Source organism: Chroicocephalus ridibundus, chromosome 1 (genome assembly GCF_963924245.1).
Source record: "Chroicocephalus ridibundus chromosome 1, bChrRid1.1, whole genome shotgun sequence".
NCBI classification, from domain to species: domain Eukaryota; kingdom Metazoa; phylum Chordata; class Aves; order Charadriiformes; family Laridae; genus Chroicocephalus; species Chroicocephalus ridibundus.
The window spans coordinates 160,392,833-160,418,506 of NC_086284.1; the positions used below are offsets into that span (position 1 = coordinate 160,392,833).

Below are 25,674 nucleotides of genomic sequence, written 5' to 3' on the forward strand. Positions count from 1 at the left end.
CATGAAGTTTGAAATGTGAGGTTGGGGAGGACTTTTTAAAGTTCAGAATAATATTTACACAGGTGATAAAGCGATCTGCACAGCCTCTTCTCCACTATTGTTTCCTGCATACGTAGAAGTTCCCATAATCTCACTCACACTTGTATCACACCTGTGGTTACTTATTTACATCTTTGTATCCTAGTGAATATATCAGCGTAAAGTGAAAGCTACATCATACTACCTTAGCACATATAGAGAGTAAACAAACAGACTGTATTATCATTAACCATTTTGTAGAATCCGGAACCCATGGTGCTGCACTAGGCTAAGATTATTTATGCCAGATACTTAATGTTTGGTATTAAAGACTGGAAAACATGCTGAAAATTAACAAACGATGCATGCAAAGCAGATATATATGTGAGCATTATATACCATTTCTCAAATATTATGCAGTAAACTGGATAACATGGTGTTTATTGTATGGCAGCTGTAGGTTAAATCAATAGCAAAAGAAACAAAAGAAAAAATAATGAGAGGAAAAAACAGATTAAAGAACCACCAGATGCCTTTTTGAATATAAGACACTAAAAGAGCTGCCAGCCTCAGGCTCAGTTTTCAGACAAGTTTGAGATTGCTGCATTCCACTTCCTGAACGTGGTAGCTTTCGATTTTGGCCTCAAGGAAGAGAAAGCCAGCTGTCAGAAAAAGATTTGGTTTGCCTCTACACTTTTAAGGCAACTCAATCAGAAGAGACCAAAACGGAGCCAGAAACAAGGTAGCAAGGCTGTGAAATGTGGTCAGGTTGTAAAATCACCCAAACAGAATATCAACATGAAAAATACCAGGCAAATCACATCCAGACCATCAAAAGCTGGTGGGAAAGTTTGAAATATAAGAGATAATGCAGTCCTATAGATTAAGGAACCAAGAGGTACTTAACCAGGACGAGTCATAACTGTACTATTTGAGGTCCTGATAACAGGTTTCTACTGTCATCACCAAGGAGGGGTGAATTGCTTATTAACTCAGGCACTAGGATACAGACTTCACATTGTTTTTTGTGGATAACACCCTAAGCTATTTGAAAAGAAAATGATACACTTACTTTTCCTTATGAAGTGTCTACCAGTCACACTGCAATATTTATTGCTCCAGTTTCACAATCTCTTTAAGGCAGTATACATAGGGAATGCTCCCAAAACAGGTCTTCCCACTTGCTCTCATCCTTTTATCAGCATTGCTGAACTGGTAGTGAGGATAACTTAGGATGTCTACCAAAGCCTGCTAGGATTCTGTCTAGAAAAGACATATGAGCAGACTTTTTTCAGGTATTTATGTTTTGTTCCTGACGCTAAGACTAAAATATTATTTAATTTTATATGTTCCATTTGCCAGTGCTGGGCTAATGTAGTGTGGTCTATAATCTAGGATCAAATGTGAGTGAAGAAGACACACAACTGGACAGTGGGGCAGGCAAATTATAACATTCACTGAAATTAAAGAAAAAGACAAGCTACAACTTGAACTTACTTGACAACTAATGACAGAGTAGAAAGTAGTGTAAGTCACAAAAAGCTCCTATTTTTTTGGCAGAAAAGTATGGAAAGAGCATAAATGTACCATCACACGTTAATCACAACGCTTGTAAAAAAAAAAAAAAAAAAACCTAAACAAAACGTTGAAGCCTGCATCTGTGGTGGCAGGTTCTGGCACATTTCTATAGGTGCAAAGGTGGGAACAGAAATGCAAGCACACAGGGATGTGCGGAGCGCCAGGGAACGAGGGCCACTGGGAATGCTGGGCAGATCTAGAGAAACCAAAGAAAGGGCTCATCGTCCAGCCTACCTGAAGCAGTGCACAATCACGCGTACCTGACGAGAAGAGCTGCGGGGGTGCGAGGAGCGCAGGGTACCGGGGCGAGGGCGGCCCTACCCCCTTCAGCATCCCCGGGTAGGCCGGCCGCAGGACACCCGGGCAGGCCGGCGACCAGCCTCGGGGGGGCTGCAGGGTGCGGGATGGGGCTTTAAGGAGGGCGCAGAGGGTGGCTGCGACGGCGGGCGGCCACCCACCTCAGGGCCCGGAGTACCGGGTCCGGGGGGGAACGCCGGCCGTGGACCGGTTCCGTGCGTGGGAGGCGGACGGGCGGCCCAGCAGCCCCGGCACTTGGGCATTTGGGGTGAGGCGGACACATTGCCCCCGGCTGGGGGGCGCGGCGCCTGGCAGCTCCGCCACTCGTGAGGAAACTTTCCCGCCCGCCGCCTCCCTCGCCCCCGCGGCGGCAGGTCGCCGGCCCGCCCCGGCCCCTCTCCCCTGGCTGGTGCCCCCCCGCATACCCCAAACCCCACCGCCGCCGCCCCCCTCGGGCCGCGCCTTCCCCCTCACCTGGGCGCGGGCGATGCCGGCGGCGGCCCGCGTTCCCGCTCCATCGCTGCGGCAGGCAGGGAGGGACCAGCCCGGCGGCGGTGACAGCTCCGGGGCTAGGTGAGCGCCGCCGCCACTGAGCAGGCGCGGAAGCGGCTGCGGGGGGGGAGGGGGGCAGCCCCCGCGATGATGTGGCCCTTGATGCGCAGCAGCCGCTGCTGCTGCCGCCGCCACCGGCTCGGCGGCGGGCGGGGGAGGAGCCGGCCGCCGGGGGCTCGAGCCGCCGCCAACTGTCGCCCCGCGCTCACTGAAGGGAGAGGACGGGGCGCGGCGAGAGGGGACGGGCCCGCCATCGCTCACACCCCGGCCCGGCGTTCCCCCCCGGCGAGCTCCGGCCGCCCGTCAGCGCTGAGGGGGAACCGCGGGCTTCCCATTCCCGCTACGCTGCCTGGGACCCCGCGGGCAGCGCCCGGCGGCGGCGGCCGAAGCTGGGCCCCCGCCTCGCTCCCTCGGCACCGGCCCGGCTGGGGGCTCGGCGGCCTGAGGGGAAACAAAATGCCGGGGAGCGGGGCCAGCCGCCGAGGCGCTGGCCTGGCCGGCGGCGAGGAGGCCTCTGCTCCCAGTCACAGAAGCTCTCTTGGCGACGAGGAGCCGAGAGTACTGTGCTGGCTCCAGAGTGTGAGCTACTGGGACGGGGTGTTTTTTGTTCTTCACTGCAGCTTGGCTAAAAATGGCTTCCTCGGAAATTCGGTTTTTTTAAAGTATTTGGGTCATTTGGGATATTCCTGTTCTTGCCCAAGCTGGTCTGTGGAGCCTGCGCCCAGCATCCGGCGCCTAAATGCGAGTGACTCGCTGGAAGTTCGGCTGCCAGCGTCAAACTAAACACGGAGTCAAGGCCTTGCTGAGCCCGGTTAACCAATCCTCAGAACTCTTTTTTTGAGACACACTCTAAGCAGGGGAGAATGTATTTGCAGGACCTGGGCCAAAACAATCTGCACTACAGTAGTGAAATACACAGCATCAGCTTGAACTCTGAGTCAATACTGCATTAAACGAATGAAGCAACCCAGACCTCAGAGCTATTCAATCAATGCTGTCTCAAGCCTGAATTTATTGGGAATTTGGGCGACGGATGCTGTTGCCCCCTTACCCTCGTAGCAGCTGTGAGTATCCATACCCTGAGTGTGCTCACGCGTCGCGTGGTGTGGATCCATGGTTGGGCTGCCTTGCAAATCAGATAAAGATCGCATCTGCCTCCGCTGTCCGCAGGTTAGACTATAAACCTGAGGTTCGGGAATAGCACCTGAGGGTGCTATTTCTGGCTTTTCTAATCGCTTGTCTGGTGATCTTGGGCAATCATTTCCTTACTCCCTATTACAGATTCCTTGACAGTGTTGTACCCCTCCCTCCACTGAAATCATGTAATACCCGTGGGTGAAACACATTATTTGAGACTCACGTGCTGTTATTTTGGGCTGTGTGCAATTGCAGAAAGACTAATTTTTCTGTGGCCCAAGGCAAAAAGAAACAAACCTCAGTCCTTGAGATTTTTCAGTCGTCAAAGCTAGCAATAGGATTTTTCTGGGAAACTGAAATTCTGGAGCACAGTTGGGTAGAAAGGCGCAGAGCAGGCAGCGAATGCAGTGGGATGGACCTGGCGCCGCCAGAGGCCTGGGAGAGTGGCCGAGGACACTTGCTCGGGTTGGTGTCTCTCAGGAAAACAGCAGTGGAGTCTCCTGCTTGAGGCCTTGCAGGAGGTTTGCTGCTTCTTACTCCTTTGTATTTGTTAATTCTGAGATGTTGGGATCTGGGTTTGGGGGTTTGTTTTGGTTTGGGGTTTTTTTTGTTGTTTTTGTTTGTTTGTTTCTATTTTTTTTCTTGTGTTTTTTTGCAATGAGGGCATATAAACACAAGTTACCTGACCGCTACTTTTTCTCGTTTGTGGCTTGGACTTCCCGTCTCATCTCTTACGGACCATTCCGTTCTCTTCTTATAGTTTTCACATTGTCAAGATTATAAACAGGTAGGGACAGAAAGTGCAGAACAAACCTTGAATAACAGGTTGGCCGGGGCCAGCTGAGCTTGACGGTTGTGTAAGTTTCTTTTCCAAAAGGTCATTAAAGTTCCTTCGGGGCCTGAAGTTTAGTTTCGGGTGCATTTGTCAAATTCTGCGTAGTGAAAATGGGGAGGTTTTGAAAGAAAACTGCTGGCAGGCATTCCAGTATTGTTCCCTGCTCACAGCCCAGTTTCGTGCTCTCACTTCGCCTCCCAAGTGATGGGATGGACCTTTCGTGCCAAATCCTTTCATAAAGATTTAAAAATAGTGGGGCTGTTTTTTTATTTGTAACGTGAACTATTTTCCTTTCTGCATTACCGACGCCGGATTTACATGGCTGGAGGTGTTGGTAGCCACGGGGCGGCTCTGCCCCTCCCGGCCGCCAGGGGGCGCTGCGGTGCGCTGCGGCGGGGCGAGCAGCCCGACCCGCCGCCACTTCCGGCACGGCAGGCACATGGCGGGGGACGGCGGAGCGGCGGGACCGGCCGCCTCTCGGGAGTTGCTGACTGTGGGGCGCCGAGGAGGTGAGCGGCCCCCGGGGAGCGGGGGAGCCCCGCGGCCGGGAAGCGCGGCGCCGCTCTCTAAGCCGGGCCGGGCCTCCCGCCCGTCTTTCGGCCGGGACCGGGGCGGCGGGGCCCAGCTTGGCCACCTCCCCGGGCCGGGAGGTTGATGAGCCCCCGGCCTCGCCCGCTGGTGGGCTGCCAGTGCGGGGGGGTATGTGTGCGCTTTTCAGGCCAACTGGCTGCTAGGACCCCACTTTTTGTTACATCTGGCGTGTTTTGAAGAGCTGCCGTTTTCCGGGGCGCTGCTGGTGTTGGGCGAAGTAAATACAGGGTGAGAAACCCCAAAACTAAAGTTTAAATTAGTATCGATAGTCGTAACAACGCTTCTGTGAGGATAAAAAAGAAATAAAGCTTTATTTTAATTAGTGGTAAAGAGCCAGTGTCTGTATTGGCAGTCATAAGAACTAACTTGTGTAATTGTGCAGTTTCCCCAGATCATTTGGATTTTACGATGCTACTCTTGAAAATACTTATTTAGGTCATTAGCACCGCCACAGTCTGTGGCCTGCTTTCATTGATTGCACCACAGTCACGCACGTGAGGGAGGGATTTAAATCAACGTAACTGGCACATGTTGGTTGTTACCTCAGTATGTTTTGCTGTGGGTTATTGACAGTAGTTTCTCCATGTGTTGATAGCTGTCACTAAATAAATCTTTGACGAAGGACTTATAAACAGTGGGAGCCTGTAAGAAGTGACCAGCACGGTCAGACCAGGGGTCCATATAGCCCAGTGTTCTGTCTCCCAACAACTGCAATAGGAAACGGTAATTACAGAGAACTTGTTAGTTTAAGCGCAGTGTGCTGCCCATTCTTGTAATTGCCCAGTACCTGCAGTTGTAGGGGTAGGGATGCTAGGGGGAATGTTCCTTCTGTAATATCAGATTATGACTCTGCTGCCCTGAATTTGTCTAATTCTATGTTGAACCTGCTGATCCATCTGCTTTTACAGCTTCTTGTGGCAGCACGTTCTATACATTCACTACCAACTACTTATAGAAGTACTGAGGCAACCACCCCAAATGGAAGTCAAGAAACGGTATTTGCAGGGAAGCAGGGTGGAATTCATGGAAGCAAGGACAATTGAATCCTCATTTTCAGTCGTGTAGAAAGGTGGAAAACTAGCAGCAAGAAAAGAGCCTCACAGTTAAAATGTGACATTTGCGGTTGACGTAAGTAAACATTCAAATACTTGTGTGTTTCCAGGGCTGGAAGAAACTTTGTTGATTAGTTCAAAACGTAGCAGCAAGACAGCCACAACTTTACAGACAGTTAGGATGCCAAGGAGTGATGGTAAGTAGGACTTCGCTGTTGGAACAGCGTCAAGTACTAGGTGATATCTTTGACATAACTTACTTTTGCTTCAGTGCCTTCCTTGCATTAGTAAAGGAAGGAACTCGTGTTCTGTTTCTACTGGTGCTTGGTCCTCTGTTGCAGTTGCGCGTCCCACAGGTTAACCAACCATTTCACTGCTGCTTCTGCAGAGTTAGATTTGTAGAGGATAAGTGCTTTATTTGTTCTCCCACCATCTTAATTTTAGAGACCCTTTTGATAATTATGTTGAATTTTCTTTAGTGTAGCATGACATCTGTGGCATCTGTGCTACACATAATTTTGAGACCTTCAGTTAATACTTTAATGGGGAAGAAAAGAGGACATAATTGTATTTCCGTTGGAGATAATGCTGATGTGGAAGTTTCTCAAGATGGCACTCAATATGTATACAAAACCATGGAATTTACAAGCAAGTTTTCTGTAAAGTAGTCACGTTTTGTTTTAAGAATCCAAATGGAATTGAAGTGATTTCTTCCTGCATCACATGCTGACCAATAGATTCGATATCTTTTTGCTGTTTATGTCTTGGGAAACGGAATACTATAATAAATCCTCCTATTAAAACATCTTAAATATGGTAGACAGCTGGAAATTACAGTTGAAATGGAATCTGTTTAAATGCTCAGATTTCTGAGGTATAAATGTATAAATTAATGTGCATCTGTTTGTATATATACGTGAGATAATTACTTCTTTTTCAGTTTTGGACCGAGTACAGAGCTTTTTACCACAGATGGCGCATGCCAATGATGAGCTAAGAAGAAAAATGGTAACAGCACCAGCTCATCAGTTTGATATTGAAAATCTAGACAGCGCAACAGAAAAAGTTATAGAAATGGTAAATACTTACTATATTTTTTATTTTATAAAGTAAATTTAAATGTGATTAAAATAATTCTCTGATCTCAGAATGAGCTAATTTGATAGTTAGGGCTAAATCTTTACCATTTTAGTGTGCAATCTGCAAATTCAAAACATAGGTGTAATAAAAATGCTTATTTGTTTAAGCATTTACTACTTGGTTTTCATACTTGCAGAATTTAATGACTGGGAATGAAGTGGTTTAAGGCCAGAATAAGACATACTTTTGAATCAGCAATTCTGAATCAAAAGTCACAAATTGTATTTTAAATGTCGTATGGGTAATTTGCTTCAGAAACTGGACAATGTAACGTAAGGCATAACAGAAGGCTTTAGTATAAGAGTAACAACTGGCTTTCAGTTGTGCTTTGTGAGTATCTTTAGGACTGGCTATAGGTCCTGGCTTTAGAAAAGTTGTTAGTTTTGTTGTGATCCTTTATGGCTGTTATTTGTCTATTTATTTACATTCACATCAGTATTTTCTTTCTCGTTTTAACTGAAGTGCTGCAGCCACTTGCTCACATAAGAACATTTTAATATGAAGGTGATGTGATATGTGCACGTCCCAGACAAGTGCCTTCTGGCCTGCAGACCCACAAGATAAAAGGCAGAAATAAGGCAGCCGGGGGTTTGGTGTGTGTGAGCTGTCAGAATAATTTATTTGCCTCTGGTTGGATTCAAAGTTCTTATAGGTTGCGTCCAGCCTACATGCAGTGGGCTGTCCAGTGCTGGTATATGCTGAAAAATTCCAAATAAATAGTGAGGAAACGAGGTGGATCATGAAAATTGTTTTAATATGTTTAGGTGGAATGTGCAACTTGGACAGGATTTTTAAAAGGTTTTGCATGTGATAGTGTTTGAGAAGTGTCTTGGCTTTATAACAAACAAGCCAGGAGACCTTGGTATTAATAGCATAATGCAGTTTGCAAATCACTGAAGAAATTTATTTGCATCTCAATTCCTGTATTTTGCTTTGCAGCATACAGGAAGTTTTTGAGGTGAGGATTATCAATTTAAGACAGATATTCTCAGAGAGAAAAACAGGCTTCAAAAATCATGTCTCTGCATATGGAAATATATGATCACTTTTGCTTCAAAAAAATATCGTGGTGGTTTAAACTACTTGCTGTTTTGCAGTAGTTGTAGTGCCATGAACACTACTAGGTTATAAGATATGAACTACATTAATAAATAAACACACATGTTTATATATAGTATGACCCCTCGTACACTAAATGATTTCTTTTGAAATCTTTACTGAAAATGACAGTTTTGATGCCTCCTGCTCGTCAGTTTAAATGTCTGTTTTAAACTATCTGAGTTCAGCTATCGACTCAATACTGTCTTTGATAATGATATAATGTGGTGGTTTAACCCCAGCCGGCAACTAAACACAAAGCTGCTCGCTCACTCCCTCCCAGCAGGATAGGGGGGGATAATCAGAAGAATAAAAGTCGGAAGTGGGTTGAGATTAAGACAGTACACTAGGTAAAGCAAAAGCTGCACATGCAAGCAAAGCAAAACAAGGAATTCATTCACTGCTTCCCATTGTCAGGCAGGTGTTCAGCCATCTCCAGGAAAGCCAGGCTCCATCACGCGTTAACAGTTACTTTGGGAATAAAAACACCATTGCTCCAAACGTCCCCCCCATTCCTCCTCCTCCTCCCAGCTGTATATGCTGAGCGTGACATCCTATGGTATGGGATACCCCCTTGGTCAGTTGGGGTCAGCTGTCCCGCCTGTGTCCCCTCCCAATATCTTGTGCCCCCCCAGCCCTTGCTGGGGGTGGTGGTGTGAGGAGCAGAAAAGACCTCAATAACAAAAGCATCCCTGTGTTATCAATGCTGCTTCCAGCAGAAATCTAAAACATAGCCCCATACTAGCTACTATGAAGAAAATTAACTCCACCCCAGCCAAAACCAGCATATATAAAAATGGCCTTATATTTGCTTTTGGGCAATATAAATTACAATTTAAATATTTAGGAATCTGTTCATGAATGATATCTGTCATAATGCTAGGAGAACCCGAAAGTCTTTCTCATTGTGGTTGTGGTTTTCTTATGGTTCTAGGCTGTTTCATGTGTTTGTTTTATGTTTTACTCGAATGATAGAAGTGGTATAGAAATGTACAATGTGTTAACTAAGGGGTTTTTTTGTCCAGAATGTGGCTGTAGTTGAACTGAGTGATTCTGATACAGATGAAGAGATACTAATTTCAGAAGATGACTCAGAATCTGAAGATGACTCTACAACTGGTGAAGTGACGATAGACAACATTAAGTTTCCTAAACAAAAGGAAGAAAAGGGCAAAATAGAAGTTTTAGACAGCGAAGTGAATGAGTAAATCCATTTTTATTTTACTAAAAAAAAAAAAAAAACTAAAATCAAATCATGTTTTATTACTTTGAAGACTTGGCCCCTGAAACTATCTTGTTGCACAGTGTGGCATTCCTCAGGATCATGTGAAAGGCTATAGTTTACATGGTGGAGAATTCAGGTTCCTCTCATGACTGAGGCAGATTGGATTTCTGAATAATTAAGCACGGTTTTATTCATCAAACAACATGGAAACGAACTTCATCATAGGTTAGACTATGAAAGCAGCTAGAATCTGGGGCACTTGAACTAGTTAAGTTAAAATTCGTGTTCTCTCGCTTTAAGAAAAAATTTGGTAGTGTGCTAGAAGTTTTTGCTTCAAGGGCAGGAAAGAGTTAACTAGGCAAAAAGCTTTGTTTTTTATATTCCGTGGCCTGTAAAGTGTTATGTACGATGTCTTCAATATTAAACATTATTTTAAAGTACGTTATAGGTATGTCCACGTTGCATTCATGATAATAACTGTTGAACACTAAAGCAGTGGCTGAGGTCATTTCAAGATGAGGTGAGGACATGGGTAAGGACAGCCATGACTCAAGAGAGAGTTCAGCAAAGGATTACTTACCCTCTGTGCCTGCCCTGAGCTCCGTATCATTACAGGTGGGTTACCAGCTCATCTCTGGAACGTTTGTGGCTGTAGTGCATATACCCTCAGTACTTAAATGTTCAAGTCTCCCTTTCTGGTGTTAAAATTCCTTTAAGCTACACTTTTCATCTCCTGCTTTCCCTGACACATTTCTGTCCTCTCCATTTTGTTAACAACTGTTAACTGCGCACTGACAGAAGAATAAAAAGGTGAATTTTCAGCTGGTCTGTACTTAGGTTACGTTGAAACAATTGCGTAGCCAAAATCAGTGAAAATATGTCTCACTCATACTTACCTCAGAGTGATCCAATACAATGATTTGAGCTGTTGTATTTACTTCATGGATCTGTTTGCATTTCAGAAGTATCTGTCATGCTCCTGGATGTCATTGTTTGTTTCTTAAAGGAACTTTGTATTTTCCACACCATTAAAGTAAAATTTTCTATATTGTATTTGCTCAAATATTAAACTTAATGTCATGACTCGAAATCTGCAATTATCTACAGAATATTTGAATTTCATACTTAAAGCTGTAATTTTAATACCTGTTTCTATAATATTTGTGGTAAGAAATAACAAGGATTCTGGTCTTTCTTTCACAATGCGGATTCCAAAAAATAGAATCGGGGCATGATTTACTGGGATTAACTGACTAAACCACAAAATATTGTAGCAAAGGGGAAGGTTGGGAATCAAGAATGGGATTGCTACTTTTAATGGCAGCCCACAGATCAGGTTAAGATTTGGGTGGAGCTTCACTCAAAGAAGAGCAAGTGGTCTTAGCAGGCATAGTTTGTTACATAAGGTCTCAATCGATGGAAAATGTCCTTCAAACTAAAGAAAGTTTGAAAGCCAAGATCTTAACTCAGTCATTTTACAAGAGATTTTCCCGTAGACTAAAAAAAAAAAAAAGTATGAAATGGAGAGTAATAATCATGCTGTATAAAACAGTGGTAACAGTCTATGTGCACAGACACAAAAAGTTATTTTAATCTGTTAATGTAACCACCTTTCAATTGCAGGCAGATCACACATTCCATATCAACAAAAAGATAGAAAATATTTTCAGTAACTTTAGCTTGATATGCATAGTTTAACACCGATGTTGAACTCTGTATGTACTATACAAAGATCATAGTAAGTGCACTTTCTTGCATTGATTTACTTCTTATGGCACAAAGGTTTTCTGTACTGCTGAAGAATCACCAGAGCAGAATGTTTAATTGCTACTGTAAAACTTCAACTGGTTTATAGCAAAAATGGCATAATCAGTATATTTTAGTTCAACTTTAAGAGAAGCCTAGGGATTTAAAATTATCATGTAAATGTTGTGTTCACACAAGTAAGAAGTAGGCATGTGAGAACTCGTTCTTTAGTTGTATTTAAAAAAATAAACTAAACCTGTGCTAACAACTGCTGCTGCATAATGTAAATAACTTAAGGTTAATTTCCAAATGCTTTTATCTGTCAGAAAGGATAAAATTTGGACCTGATTTATAGAAACATATCCATGGAATGGGTGTTTTGTTTCTTCTTTCGTTTTGTTTTGTTTTGGTTTTTTTTGGTAGCACTGCAGACAGCATATCCTGGGCATGGTGTTAAGTGCTTCCTGGAGTCACTAAGATTCAAGCTCTGCCGAAAGTTTACTTTCCAAGTGAAGCTGTTCCTTTAATATTCCACAGTGATAGCCTTGGTTCTGAGATATTCATTAAGAGCTTCTTCACCTGTACAAGCACAATATTCACTAGTTAGAGTAGCAGCTAAATGAGAGAATGTTGTCAGAGACTAACTGTATTATGAAGAAGAAATTTAAAATGCTCTAGCCAATATTTGGGTCCTTAAGGAACAATGGAAACTAATTAATTTACCCTCCTACTGAGATTTACAGAACTGGTTCGACAAGAAGAGACCAAACTCAACAAATGTGGAAAGAAAGAGGGGCTGGAATTTAACAAGCAGCCACCTGGGTGGGACTGCAGCAGCGGCAGCCCCTGGATGGCCACTGCGGGCTCCCAGTTGAATTTATGAACTTTGGTATGGGAAAGCAGCTCTGTAAAAATTGGTAATCTTTTTTTCCTGATACTATTACTCATTTTGCTTTCAGGAAATACCCGATACTTGCTAGACATTCCAAAGGCAAAAATCTGTTGTGTCACTGAAAATTTTTTTTTTCTTTTATTTTTCTTTGCCGCAACGCTTGATCTGCCCAGACTTGTAAAGTTTCTTTGACAGATTAGACTTCATTTTTTTAAAAACTGGTCTGGAAAAGAAAGGGTTTTTTTTAATGCATCTTTCTCTGTGGCTGTTGGCAAATTTTGATGACATTTTAAGGCATACATTAAAAAGTTTCCCATGCTCTTACAAGTTTAGAGGAGAAACTTAAGTTCTTTCTGAAGGAAAGGAAAGAAGATTTTGGCCAATTCCTTTGTTGCTTGACAGCATTTCGTAGCCTGTACGCAGCTCTGGTCAAGCTGTAACGTGACTGCTCTGAGAGGAGTTGGAGAGGAATATTCTGCCTGCTGTAGCATCATTTAGCAAATGTACAGGAAGGGCTGAACTGGAGGTATTTGAGGTGGGAATACTGTAGGGATGGGAGAGGAACTAGATTACTGTAACTGGAGGAATGTAGGAGACACAGGAAATGCATCCATCGCTCCTGTTTTACTGGATACACTGTATGCGGGTAAGGTTGCCTTTCCATTGATTTGGACTGTCAGATGAGTAATGAGAGAGGAAGGAACCAACTTACCTAAATCTTTCCCAAAGCCAGACTGTTTAAATCCACCAAATGGTGCTGCCACATCAGTTTTGTTGTAGGTGTTAATAAAAACCGTTCCGGCTTCTAGCTTTTCACTGATGTAGAGAGCTTTGCTTAGGTCTTTTGTGAAAACTCCTGAAGCTAAGCCATATTCTGTGGTATTTGCCCGTCGCAGCACTCCATCGACATCCCTACGGGGGAAAGAAAATATTTAATTGCAACTAGGTAAAATAAACAAGTGTTAGCAACCTTCCACCTTCAGTGTCATTGAAGCACCCTTTCCCATGCTCTTTCCTTCTCCACTTAGCTTTTTTGAAGGCAATTTACTAAGGACTAATCTGTGTGTCAATCCGACAGATTTATGGAAGTTCATACGTTTGCTTCAAGCTCGTAACTTTACATTTCAGTGGTTCAGATTTACACTAAGAAGTGTCAAAGGAAAAGTTGCACGGCGCAGACCAACTTTGGGGACTAGAGCAATACAAAAATATTTGTAAAGCAGAGCTTGGCAGCAGATTATGAATCAGTTTGATAAATTTTTGGCCCTGCTTTACAAGTTAATGGAGAATAAGTGCTGAAACTCAGCCTTCTATTGAGACACAACTTTTCAGGCCATGTCCAGAGTGCTATTTTCTATTTGCATCTCATCTCTGTATAGCTTCAAAAATCCATAATAATTTAAAACTTTAAAAACCTCAGTGCAGTTCGTTATCACTATACAAAATCTATAGATGTGAAGGGTTATCTGTGTGGCTGATTCGTAACTGCATTATCAAACTGCAGAAAATGACGCCTGGTGGAAATAGTTATATGAAGTTTCCATACAGGGTTTTAATCTCATTTGTGTGTAAAATAATTCCTATGGTTTGGAATGAAAGCTATTAAAACTGGCAGTCTACGAAATACACAGAGGGATTTTCAATTGCAACAGTAATGTGCCAATGTTACACAATGCACAGCAATGCTATGTGGTCTTTTGTGACAAAACAAAAACGAAGCGATTCCACTGGAAAAAATACACATTTTGTAATTTGATCAAGCTGTTGCAATTACCACATCAACTTCAGTAAAAATGTTTCACTGAATATTAAGTCTTATTTAAGAACTGGCACTTAGGGTTGCATTCCATCCTGTCACACACTGTTAGTAGCATTAGTTCTACATCAACATGGAGCAGGATACCCCTTACAAAAAAAGAGGGTATTTTCTCAGAATTTATTTGGAAGAGGATCTAGGAATTCAGACTGATCTTACAAGATTTAACAAAATCAGACTATTTACGCTATCATTTCTACACTTAGAGTGAAAATGAGAAAGTTTCTAACGGTAACCGGAGGAGAACATACCCATTTTTAAACTTAGAAATCACCATCACAGGACCAAAGGACTCTTCCTGGGCAATATACATATGGTCTTCAACGTCTGTGAATACAGTGGGTTCCATGAAGAAACCTAAACAGAGGACAGAACATCATTTAAGCATGGCGAAGATGCTTCATGGTTTGTATTGTCCAGGCTGTCTCTTTCCCATACTTTGAGGTCATAGGTAAGTTGCGACTTGAAAACAGAAAATACCAAGATTGATATGAATGAAGTACGGATGGAGATGCATGTAAGCACCAGCGAAACAGCAGAAAAAAGGTTAAGAGAATGGCCTGTATGGATCAGAGCAACAACCTGTGCTGTTCCCTGCCCTTTCGGGAAGGTCTGCATGCCACAGCCCAGGGGAACCCTCTGGGGAAAACCCTGCACTCTGACAGCAGGAAGACAAAGTTACAGCATGTCACAGAGGCCACTGTTTTTGCTGTTACCCAACAAGAAGATAGACTGTAGCCATAAAAATCTGAATATTCCAAACAAGAAAAAACATGCAACGGGCAGCGATTTTGCCTAAGATTTATGGATGCTGAAGTAAAGAAAATTCTGAGGGAAAGGACCTCTACGTAACAACTGTTCACTTCTAAAGGGTGTAAAAACCTGTCCAAAAACTTGTTCACCATTGCCAAGTCCAGAACTGTCCTGGTGTTATACACAAGAAATCCTGGTCACCAACATCTTGGTGAGTGAGTGTATTTCAGTGCAACTGGGTAAAATCAGCTTCAGAGACTTTCTGTAATTACCTCCCCTTCCCATAAGATTTCCCATCTAGCTTTGTTACACTGATTTCATATGGTTATAAATTTCCATTTTCATTTTATTTGGGGATGCAATCATTTTGTTTCGAAACTCTGACGCAAATGTTTCTCCTTCATTATTGATAAAGGACTGATGACCACGAGAAAATGTTGCCTTCATGCCTTCCCATTAAACTTAGCATACATATTCTTTAGATAGCAAAAAAGTCTTCTAATAATAATACCTTACGTAGACTCTGCTAGCAGTTTCCTCAGTCATCTTCAGTGTTTTTTTGATCTAAATGGATATAATTACACTTATGGCTCCTAATAGTTCAAGGATGTTGCACAAAAGGCCTCAATGCCTCACAAACAACAGGAATAAATCGGCAGAAGACTTCCCGTATAGATTAGATTCTGATTCAATTTCACGTTATGCTTCAGTTGCGCAGGTTCTCTTAATATGAGACTTGAAAGTCCTGTCCTCAAGTGTTATCTTGGGCTTACCTGGTACTGTTCCCATGATATTGCCACTTCACATAACGCAGAAGAGACAACCACGACAACTTTTATTTAAAGTGTAAAAGTTCCAAACACCTTTGAACACTATTTTACCTGGTCTGTGTACTTGTCTTCCTCCATACACTAGCGTGGCTCCTTCTTTTACTCCAGTTTCACAATATTGCAGCAGCTTTTCCAAATGTGCCTTGTGATTTTGTGGACCATGATCTGTAGACCTATCAAGCGGGTCACCAATTTTCATCTTTTTTATTTCTTCCACCTATGGGTTACCCAATTAAAATGAAGTTACATAACACAGCAAACAGTTGTTAAAAGTGATCAGCGATTTGGGATGCTTCATTGTTAGTACTATGAAGTTTGGCTCTAAGAAAGGGCTGGATTCTTAAAAGGTGGAAAGCTCTTCCCTTTCTAAAATGAGGCTTTGTACGGTGTCTTACGTTTGATAATTTCTGGTTACTTCTGAAAGGTTTTGATGCTGTTTTCATGCATTCATTCTTTTCTGCTATTAAGATAGGCAGGTAAATGTTAGCTTTTATAGTGGTAAATGAGCTATCACAGTGATTTCCTGTTCTTGAGCTAGATGAATGAATTTTCCAGTGGTACAGTGTGGTACTATTGGAGTTTCAATAATGACCTTTGTATTATTCTAGCTACACTTCCAATATCCCTTTTTTTTTGAACTACACTGCAGCCTTCAATCACATTGACCTAAGTTCAGTAATTTTCTTAATCTTACTTTCCTAGTCAGGAGATGGCCTCAAGGTACAATGTACTTAAGGTAGAATATCTAGTTCAATGTCACTTATCTGTGCATTACTGATGAAAATATCTCCTTTCAGTGCCTTCCTTTTAACCCTATAAAGAGGCTCCCGAGAAACAACATTGCCTATTAGCAATATTTAATTTAACAATTTGATTTAAACAACTGAAAATTAGAAGAAATGCAAATGTCTTAAAACTGGTGGCTCTTTGTGCCACAGTAAAGCATCTGCTTAATCTTTGTTCTTTGAATATCTTACCACTTTTCTAACAAATTCATCATGGATTGATTCTTCCACAAACAGTCTGCCAGCTGCAATGCAGTTTTCTCCTTTGTTGAAATATACTGCTCCCATACCCTGATCAGGGAAAAAAACATTAATATTTATATGCGTCCTTTTGTTCGGTCTCCCTTTCATTCTGTTCCCTTGGGTTGCATCCTGTGTTTGTGACCCTCAACATGTCACGCTTTATGTAAAGGGACATCATCAATGCAACAAGCAGACTAATCTTATAACCGGCAAACACGCTTCCATGAGGACAAATGGCTCAGGATGAACTCCTCAGCACTGCTCTTCCCATTTCCACCAGTGTTCCACAGAAACATCTGCTGCAGCGTCACAGAGAAGAGGGCTGGCAGCACGACCAGTGAATACGAAGCTGCTGATCCACTGAGCCCTCCTCGTGTGTCAAAAGTCGCATGTAACTGGGTGAGCATCACCTAACTCTAATCTGCAGAGCACCTCCTATTTAAAGAGTGTGGATTCAGATTGTTCCTTTTTATTCATCAAGATCTGATATCTGCCATTGTTTTTCAGGGGGGTAGGGAGGTGGGGGAATGAATAGCAGGACAAATAAAATTCCTAAAAAAGTAGTTTTCTGGCAGCTGCAAAGGCCTAGGGTCCTGGCATTAATAGGTATGACCGGGATCATGTGCTACTGTGGCAAAAAAAGCATTGTTTCACAACAATTTAAAGCCATCGATGCCAGGTATAGCCCAGGCCAGCCTCTGCGTCACCCTCTCACTTCTACAGCTGAGAACAGTGGCGGGGCCAAGCAGTGCGCTGACTGCGAAGCTTCAGCTTTTATTATTTTCCACATATCCTTCACTGTGAAGTCACTCGGACACTTGTCCTGCCAAAAGACACTCCAAAAACGGGGAAAGTGTATAATAGTTTCTTCCTGGTAGCAGTACTTGCTTACGCTGGCTTAGAGAATTCACAGAATTAGTACTTTGGGTAAGCGTGGAAGATCTTTGTTTGCTTCTTAGCAAGGAAACTGCATCTGCTGTCATTTTGATGAATCAGATTACCTGAGCAGGAAATAAGCTCCCTAAATTCCCTGAATTTCTCATTTGCACATCTTATGTATGAACTTTGGTAAGGTGGATTATCACGATCGATGGTGAATTAAGAAGAACTATATGGCAATAGGGAGCTCATTATATATTTTAACTCACCTTCAGGCTTTCATTTTTTAAGCGCTTTTTTTTTTGAGTATCAGATTTTGACAATGAATTTTAATGTGTTAACTTGGCTCGTGAAAATACCTTCCAGATATATTTCTTTTTTGTGTGTGCGTTTTCTAATGTATATATCTTGTAGTACTGATCCCTGCATTTTTGGTGCAGCACAAGCAGTTTAATTGTGCTGGCATAAAGAAACATCCTGTAGAAAGAGTGTCTGTTTTCTAACGGATTGCATGATGTTTCATGCAGGCTACTGCAGTTTTTGGCAAGTCAAGAAGAATATTGTAATACTGTGAGGGTATGTCACAAAGGCTTTGAATATATTTTACTTTGAAGTAACATTACCATTTTTACGGCTCTGTCAAGTTCACAGTCACTGAATATGATCAGCGGTGATTTACCACCAAGCTCAAGAGAAACTTTCTTCAGATTAGTGGCTGCACTGTAAAAAATAGAAATAATCATATAAAACCAACTTTTAAAGAGCTTATTTCATTATTTCCTTTGAATCGTGTCTTGTATAAATGTACAAACCTCTATTTTCCAGTAGTGGCTTAGAAAAATTCTACATAAATGTACACAACCATATGTAGTTATGCCTTTCTATTACTGCTACATGTACACTATAGATAATAAGATACTTCAGAACGAGGTTAAGCAGTGTTTATTTATGCATCTTTTGCTGAGAGTACCTCTTCATGATCTGTTTACCAGTTGGTGTTGAACCAGTGAATCCAACTTTGCGAACATCTGGATGTTCAGACAGGTGCTGTCCCACTAAGCCACCTATCGAGGTGAGGAAAACAGTTTAACTAGGCAGCGCATAGGCAATTTTTACCATTGCAGCAGCAGCACTGTCACACAGAAAGAGCTAACAATATGTCAATGAAGTACAGTATCACATCCTTATTTGTATTTACAGCTTTATTCATATGACTATGAAAAATCTCATATTAGTTAACTTGGATCGCATTAGTGTCTCCACATTCCCCCACCTGCCTGGACTAAAGAACTTCCTTCCTAATGTTCCACTATAGGTGGAATAATCTGATTTGCAACAGAACCTGCCCCATACAGTTACTTGGTCACTTTTCTTCTTTAGGGGAAAGAGGAAAATGGTGTGGACCATGACCTATAGTGACCAATCTGCATCTTACCAGCTTGCTTTAGGCCTCACGGTCACATTTAAATACTTCCGAGTGGTGATAAGATTAGGAGAAAAAATGAAGTTTTACAATCAAGTGAAACATGTTTCTCTGTAATACATTCTTTTCCAGAGCATTCATGCTATTTGTGTGAACTTATAAAGGGTGTAGGCTGACAGCTCTTACCACTAGCTAGAGCCAGGTGACATACAGATTTTTCCAATTCTGTTCTGGAAATATGTGAAATCGCTGTATGGCATAGATGCAAGCCTACGACCTATGAAGATACATGCACTTATGTAATAGGTCTCCAAAAAGGTAAAATGCTAGTTCACCAGTTTTAGCATGACCTACTCTTCCCAGAAAAATGGTTAGTTGAAGTTTTACCTGAACCAGGCAGAATATTTATAACGCCCTTAGGAAATCCAGCTTTAGCTGAGAGTTCTGCAAACTTCAAGGAAGTCAGAGGTGTGACCTAAGTAGAAACATTTAGATTAGGTCTCCTCTTTTAATTAAATGTGTGATGATATCTTTTACATTCAATACATCTGAATTTTGATACAATATTCATCTTCGTACTCACAGTATCAAATTAAGACTGATGGCTTCTTGCAGAAAAGAATTCATTCTTGAAAATAAATGAATTTTCAAGATCATGATCAAGCAGCAGGGTAGAACTGAAGCCAATCAGTACCTTGTATCATCAAGGCACTTTGTATTTTCATACGTGCCCTTTAAAACATATGACACAGTCAACCTATGGGTGAAATCCACTAGATTGCCTGAATTATTTTGCCTGAATAAATAGTGGAGGACCTGATCCACCTGTACAACCCTTTTTATTTTTACCTGAGCTGGCTTGAGTACGAGTGTGTTGCCTGCAGCCAAGCATGCTGCGCTCTTCCATGCAAGCATCATCAGCGGGTAATTCCAGGGGATAACAATTGCACAGACACTTAAGGTAGGGAAAAAACAGGGAAAAATCAAAATTTTGATGGCAACTTTTGAATGTCTTTTCTGTATGTCAAGGCTGTCACTAAGAAGAAAAAAGTGATGCTTACCCTATTGGCTCTTTCTTGGTGAATGTTAGATTATGGTTTGGCCGGGCCTGGTTAATTGGAATTGTAGCACCCTAAAAAACAGCGGAGGGACACATCGTGATACTGTTCAATCATTTTTATTACAAATATATTTGCCATATAGGTATGTTTTGGAAAGCCACAGAGTGGGCTTTCCAAAGCATTTTTGCATCAGAGAAAGGGGCAGGGATGCTTCTACTGTATTTCATACTATGGATACTGTAGTCAACTCCTGATTTTCAGCTGGATGAAATAAAAGCATAGATAACAAAAGTATCAAAGAACGTAAAGTGAGGGTCTGATGGACGAAAAAAAGCTGAATGATATTCTTAATTGCGTGTCTTAAAGATAATTGAGGAAATGCTGTTCAAGCTGTGCCACGGACTGTGCCATCAAGCAAACACACCAGCCTCGGTCAGAATGTGACATAGCACATGAGTCTTTGCACTTACCCACATGATGACCACAATGACATTTTGCTCCATCAATAATCAAGAGCTGACTAAGCATGTAGATCAACCATGACACCTCAATGATTTTCTTAGATATTGAGAGTCACGTTCTAAATCCATATTCTCCAATTGGAAGCAGATTGCACTTTTGTATTGCCGGGGAGACCCATTTTAGGTAAAATTCTGATTTTGATATATTTTTTGATTCCTTGATTACTTTTGGTAACACTGCTTTTTGGCACTGTGTCAGAAAAAAAAGTGTAGGGAAGCACCGCCATTGATTATTCCCTTTACATATTCACTTGCCTGAATTTTGTCACACCATCCAGCGAAGTATCTAAATGTTTGCACAGACATTCCAACGTGGGTCTTCAAAGCTAACGTGTAGACAGCTCCTGAGTCGATAGACTCTATTGTTGCTAATTCTTCTTGATGTTCTTCCATCAGGTCTGCAAGTCTTTAATAAAATCATTACAAATTCATGTGAAAGAGAAGTGACATCTAACCATTGACAGCTTAAAATGATATTTAGTATGGCAGAGATCCGCAATTAAAATAGCATTTCCATTGAATTTGGAGGTGGAGCATTGGAGCCACTGCTCATTGATATCAGTAAGAGCTTGAACAATAGCCTGTTAAGGTCTGCAAATGTCTTCACATTGGCTGTAGTAGACACTGGATGAAGACATGGACTGTGAAAACTTACCCGATGATTGTTCAATTATGAGTTTGTAAATAAAATAATAACTAGAAAAGCTATACTCTTTTTCTGTTGTACTACCAGGAGGCAGCAATAGAAAATCAGACCAGTAAGTCAGAAAGCAAATACACGGTAACGTAAGAAATATCAAGTAATCAAAAGTACCAAGAAGGAGCACTCAAGATCCTAGTTTAAGATTTGAGAAACCTAGCTTCATAATGCTGCTTTGTATTGTCTGAAATTGGACTAAAATACTTAAATGCTTCAAAGGCACACGGATGTCCAAAGGCAGAGCTCTCTAGCTGTAATGCAAATTGAATTTTATATGCCTTGGTACCTTTGAAAATCTGGGCCATGGTCTCCCTGGGCCTCAAGTTCTCCATCTGTTAGATTTATGAAACAATATGGTGAAGTGTAAGACTGTGGTGAATATTATTGAGTTAATAGTAGCTATCAGAGTGTCTCAAAAATGCATCTGGACAGACAGATACCTATACTTATGAGGAGCTCTTGTAATTCAGTGGTCCCCTGCTCAGGCAGAAAGGTCTGTTTGCATGAATGACTTTTTACATTCAGTCTTAGATCTCTCACATAGCAGTGAAACAGATGCATCAATGTTTTTCTTAAGCTTCTATCTGTGTTTTGATACTCAGAAATATAATCAGAACTCCCATGTGATTTTAAGAGCTTAACCGAGTGCATTTTAGATCCTGTAAAGAGTATTAAAAACTGGGTGTGAAACCCAGTTTTCCATTATGTAAATTCTGCCCATTTAAAGCATTTGCAGAGATGTAGAAAAATGCTCTTTAATACCTTTTTTAACTGTATCTTGGAGACCCAGCTACAGGTCGGGAATCAGCAATACTGTGTAAAAGAATGGATATGGCACCTCAGGGACAACGAGAAGGTTCCATTTAATGTATGCTTAATATCTTCTATTAATGATGCCTTAAGACAAAGTAGCAGAGCTACGGGCTTTAATAGTACAAACCTTCTCTTTGGTTCATCGCTCAAAATCTCTAGTTTGAACAGAGGCCAGAGAAAAAGGGGCCTTGTTTGAATTAAGGTGGACCAGAGAGAGCCTTCAGTCGTACTGGGAGTGGTTTGCAACATAAACACTCTGGTATAACTCTCCTAGAAAGCCAGTCACCTAGGGAGAGAAGAGTTTAATCCAGGAATAATCTATGTAGTGCAGGGGAGTTACATTTTCCATGTGCTTAACAGTTATGCTTACAAATCTTGCAACTGTAAAATGCAGAGCAGTAGCTCTAAGACCTTAAAAGTTCCTCTTTGGGGCAGAGTTAACTTGGGCTCTCAAGCACTCTACATTCCTAATACAAATTAAACCCAAGTTTGTACATGCTTTGAATCTGTGCACCCTTGTGAAAAATTTAAGTGATCAACTGTATTTAATTTGGATATGAGTTCTGACTTGCTGTTGTGACGCCTACTCAACTTTTTAGAGTCCTGCAGGCCTTTTTCCAAGGCCTGGTCACATACTTTATGAGACAAAAAGATTTTTCAGTTTTGCTTTCATTCTTTTTTGCTAAAATACCTCAATGTCTTGTAAAACGTGGCATTTTTTAATACTTTTTTATTTTTAATTACATCTACTTGGTTCATAAGGCTATGGTAAAAGAGGGGAGGGGAATTTGGACCCAAAGCATTTAACAAAGTAAGAAGTCTTACAGCTATATTAATGTGATAACAAATGATCTGCTGCGTACACTACATGGACACAGCCCAAGTATCCCAAGTACAGAATCACAATTCCCCCTGCTCCTCTTCCTTAGCTGCCAGACCACAGACGTGCAATGGATTCCCAACTCCTTCCGGTCTCACCAGGCTAAACCCTTATGAGAACAGGGTCATCTTCTAGTTGCATATTCCAAAGCTCTGAATCAGATGGATCTTCAGTTTCCACACCCTCACAGATGTTACCCAGAGCAGTGACCCACCCCTGCACACAACCAAACTGCCAGACTGTTATTTTGCCTTGCCACCCGAATGCATAGCCTGCTGCCATCCCGCAGCTGCTCACTGTGTAACTGATCCTTCTTCTGCTGTGTGTTCTGGCGTCCAGGGCTAGCCTCCTGGAACAGCACAATAAAGGCTTCATATAGCAGTGGGTATGGGCACACTACTGAAGATTATATTTTCTGAAGGTGAAAAAAATTCCTTTTCTTGCCTATAGACAGATGTGCAGTCTCCTCAGCACAACTGACTTGACCAGGACATCCAACAGTAATGTTGATGAGCCTGCAGACTACACCCTGCAGAAGAAAGGTGTCGATACACAGGATCTACTCCTTCATGAGTTCCTTAGGGCAGGAAGTTTCAGGTCTATTTGAGATCCTAACTTCCTTAAAGCCAACCGCTATGTCAAGCACAGTAACTAGTAGCTTTCCATCCACTGAACAGGATCAGAACTTGCCTAGTACATCTGTGCTGACAATTGGTTTTCCATCATCACATTAACTAAATGTGAACCTGGGGCATTCAAAAGTAGCGATCTGCTTCTTTACCCATCTCTACTCATTCATTTGCATGTCCTAGAACTAAAAAAGCAGTGAAAGCTCTTCATATAGCTCCACAAAAGAGGCTTTCTTTAAAGAGAAGCTCTGAAGCTTCCAGTCACCCCAAGTTTGCAAGACAGTGTTCTCCCTGTGCTTGCTGTCAGGCACCAGAAGCATCATGCTGTGTATGGAGAATACATAGGAATTGAGCTTTTATTAGCTGCCTCCGCTATTGCTCTCACAATATCTAGCTAACATGGTCATCTTTCCAAGAACATCTCTTGCCCATCAAGGCTTAAAACTCACCATTAAAATACCATTCATTCAGCAAAACCATTGTTTATCTTCTGAAACAATAATAACACAGCCAAAAAGAGAAGCAGGCATTATCCAGGGTTGACACAGTGAAACAGATACAAAAGAGAGCTGGAAGTGCCTCAGCTCAGCTGGAAGTGTCTCAGTAGGATTCAGCTTAGAGAATTTCTACACAGGACAATTCTTCCACAACAGACCACAACACATCTCCTAGAGTGGGTCTTTAGCCAGGTGAGAAGTACGCTGGCATATGGTCCTGGAAAATCTAGCATCAGTCACAGTCTATTTCAAAATTGGTGGCAGTGTCACTGTATGTTTACTGTATGGAGAGCAGATGCAGGCAGGCTTAGCAAGGTCAAAAGTCTCCGCCTACCTAACGTAGGTAGACTCTGCCTTTAAAACTTAGCCTCATGTATACAGAAGAATTTGGACTTTACAAGGAAATTTTCAATCCTTGCCACAAAATCCATAGAGATTAACTGAAGCCATTAAGTATTTAAAAGATGTTTTCTTCAAATTCTTTTTTGCCATTCATAATTAATAATAAAAAAAGTGGTGGCAGTGAGAAATCAGAAGATTCTTTTCTGCCACAAGAAAGGTTATCCAGCTAAGACCTGAGTCACTGAAGTAAATTAGGTGATGAAAAGTTGACTAGTCTGGTACCTCTGACAGTGGGATTATGAATATCCATCATATTCAGAAAACTATGCAACAATTCTTCAGAGGAACAAAGCAATAAGATTTAAGAAAATGAAACAAACACAAGCTGCCTTTCACGTACCTGTACATGAGTCGCCCTCTTTCCCTTGCATTCATTCTTCCCCATTCACCATTTTCAAATGCCTCCTTTGCTGCTGCCACTGCCTTGTCAACGTCAGCCAACGAAGCAGAAGATACACTGGCTATTATCTGTCCAAAAAGAGCATTGTGTTAGCTCAAACTGGGAGACTGGGATGCAGAGTGTTATTCCTTCTTCCAAAACTTTTTGTCCAGGTAAAAGCAAATACTTAATAACCTCAACCTCAGCAGTTGTCATGGGTGAGTCAGGCTGCAAAAAGTTCAGACGCAACTGAGGTGGCTGAATCTGGAGGACGCTGCATGGACTCAGATTCCAAGATCTTTCTTCTTAACAGCAAGGTGCATTGTCCCACTGGATTTCACACTCTCTTTCCATATGTAAAATCAATGTGATATTACAAAATGTGGAAGCCTCTATATGTGCTATTATGATCTAATATCTAAACATGCTAAAATGACTCCCATATGTTCCATTCCTAAGGAATGGAGCTTCTGTTACCATTAACCACCATATACACATGGTATTTTATGATGATTGTGTTCTATAAATACACGTGTTGTAAATTCTATTACAGAATTGTTATGACTTTTATTCCATTCCATAATGAGTTTCAGAAAAAGTACCAGAGTCTGACTTCTGATGATAGCGAAATTTGTGGCATTGATTTCAGCAGAATTAATTTACTCCAGAATTAAATGGCAATTACGTAGACATTAGAGTTGCTCTTCTTATTTATAATTCATAGTTACGAGTTGCTCAACCAAGATTCAGTAGTTCAGGACTGTATATAGTAGTGCAACTGTATATATTTTCCTACTGAAAAGTCATTTTCTTTACTGAGAATTTAAAGGGACATTTTAAAGTCACACTTGCCGTAAGATGACCGATTTGTAAAAAAAAGTAAAATAAAAACTGAAGTTGAT

General features: G+C 41.6%; 3 protein-coding genes across 4 annotated transcripts in view; 1 reads left to right on the forward strand and 2 right to left on the reverse strand.

Annotated features, from left to right (window-relative positions):
* Positions 1 to 2,511, reverse strand: part of SLC41A2 (solute carrier family 41 member 2) — a 56,866-nt gene extending 54,355 nt beyond the window's left edge. Inside the window, exon 1 of the mRNA XM_063320993.1 lies at positions 2,368 to 2,511. The gene's annotated coding sequence lies outside the window, so the exon portion shown is untranslated. The remainder of the gene's footprint in view (positions 1 to 2,367) is intronic.
* An 896-nt stretch (positions 2,512 to 3,407) lies between these two features.
* Positions 3,408 to 10,607, forward strand: NOPCHAP1 (NOP protein chaperone 1). 2 transcript variants are annotated; one of them, XM_063321012.1, is made up of 4 exons: positions 3,408 to 3,509; positions 6,171 to 6,257; positions 7,001 to 7,137; positions 9,324 to 10,607. In XM_063321012.1, exons 1-4 carry the CDS (start codon positions 3,479 to 3,481, stop codon positions 9,504 to 9,506), a joined length of 438 nt encoding a protein of 145 aa, XP_063177082.1. In that variant the 5' UTR covers positions 3,408 to 3,478; the 3' UTR covers positions 9,507 to 10,607. The 2 variants fall into 2 exon arrangements, with proteins under 2 accessions (XP_063177082.1, XP_063177074.1); XM_063321004.1 differs by lacking the exon at positions 3,408 to 3,509 and adding an exon at positions 4,828 to 4,926.
* Positions 10,608 to 11,090: 483 nt separating this feature from the next.
* ALDH1L2 (aldehyde dehydrogenase 1 family member L2) overlaps positions 11,091 to 25,674 on the reverse strand; it is a 35,164-nt gene continuing 20,580 nt past the window's right edge. The window contains exons 12-23 of the mRNA XM_063320979.1: positions 24,734 to 24,861; positions 20,728 to 20,878; positions 19,952 to 20,022; positions 19,740 to 19,845; positions 19,278 to 19,365; positions 18,438 to 18,531; positions 18,091 to 18,187; positions 16,538 to 16,636; positions 15,612 to 15,777; positions 14,229 to 14,334; positions 12,874 to 13,073; positions 11,091 to 11,848 (exon numbers count right to left, since the gene is read on the reverse strand). Of these exons, the coding sequence (XP_063177049.1) occupies positions 11,793 to 11,848; positions 12,874 to 13,073; positions 14,229 to 14,334; positions 15,612 to 15,777; positions 16,538 to 16,636; positions 18,091 to 18,187; positions 18,438 to 18,531; positions 19,278 to 19,365; positions 19,740 to 19,845; positions 19,952 to 20,022; positions 20,728 to 20,878; positions 24,734 to 24,861 (1,362 nt within the window). The 3' untranslated portion in view covers positions 11,091 to 11,792. The remainder of the gene's footprint in view (positions 11,849 to 12,873; positions 13,074 to 14,228; positions 14,335 to 15,611; positions 15,778 to 16,537; positions 16,637 to 18,090; positions 18,188 to 18,437; positions 18,532 to 19,277; positions 19,366 to 19,739; positions 19,846 to 19,951; positions 20,023 to 20,727; positions 20,879 to 24,733; positions 24,862 to 25,674) is intronic.

Bases quoted from the DNA above. Each gene is read 5' to 3' on its own strand.
- NOPCHAP1 (XM_063321004.1), top strand. From the start codon at position 4,857: ATGGCGGGGGACGGCGGAGCGGCGGGACCGGCCGCCTCTCGGGAGTTG. The intron at 6,258-7,000 runs GTAAGTAGGACT...CTTCTTTTTCAG, and splicing joins TAGGATGCCAAGGAGTGATG to TTTTGGACCGAGTACAGAGC. The intron at 7,138-9,323 runs GTAAATACTTAC...TTTTTTGTCCAG, and splicing joins CAGAAAAAGTTATAGAAATG to AATGTGGCTGTAGTTGAACT.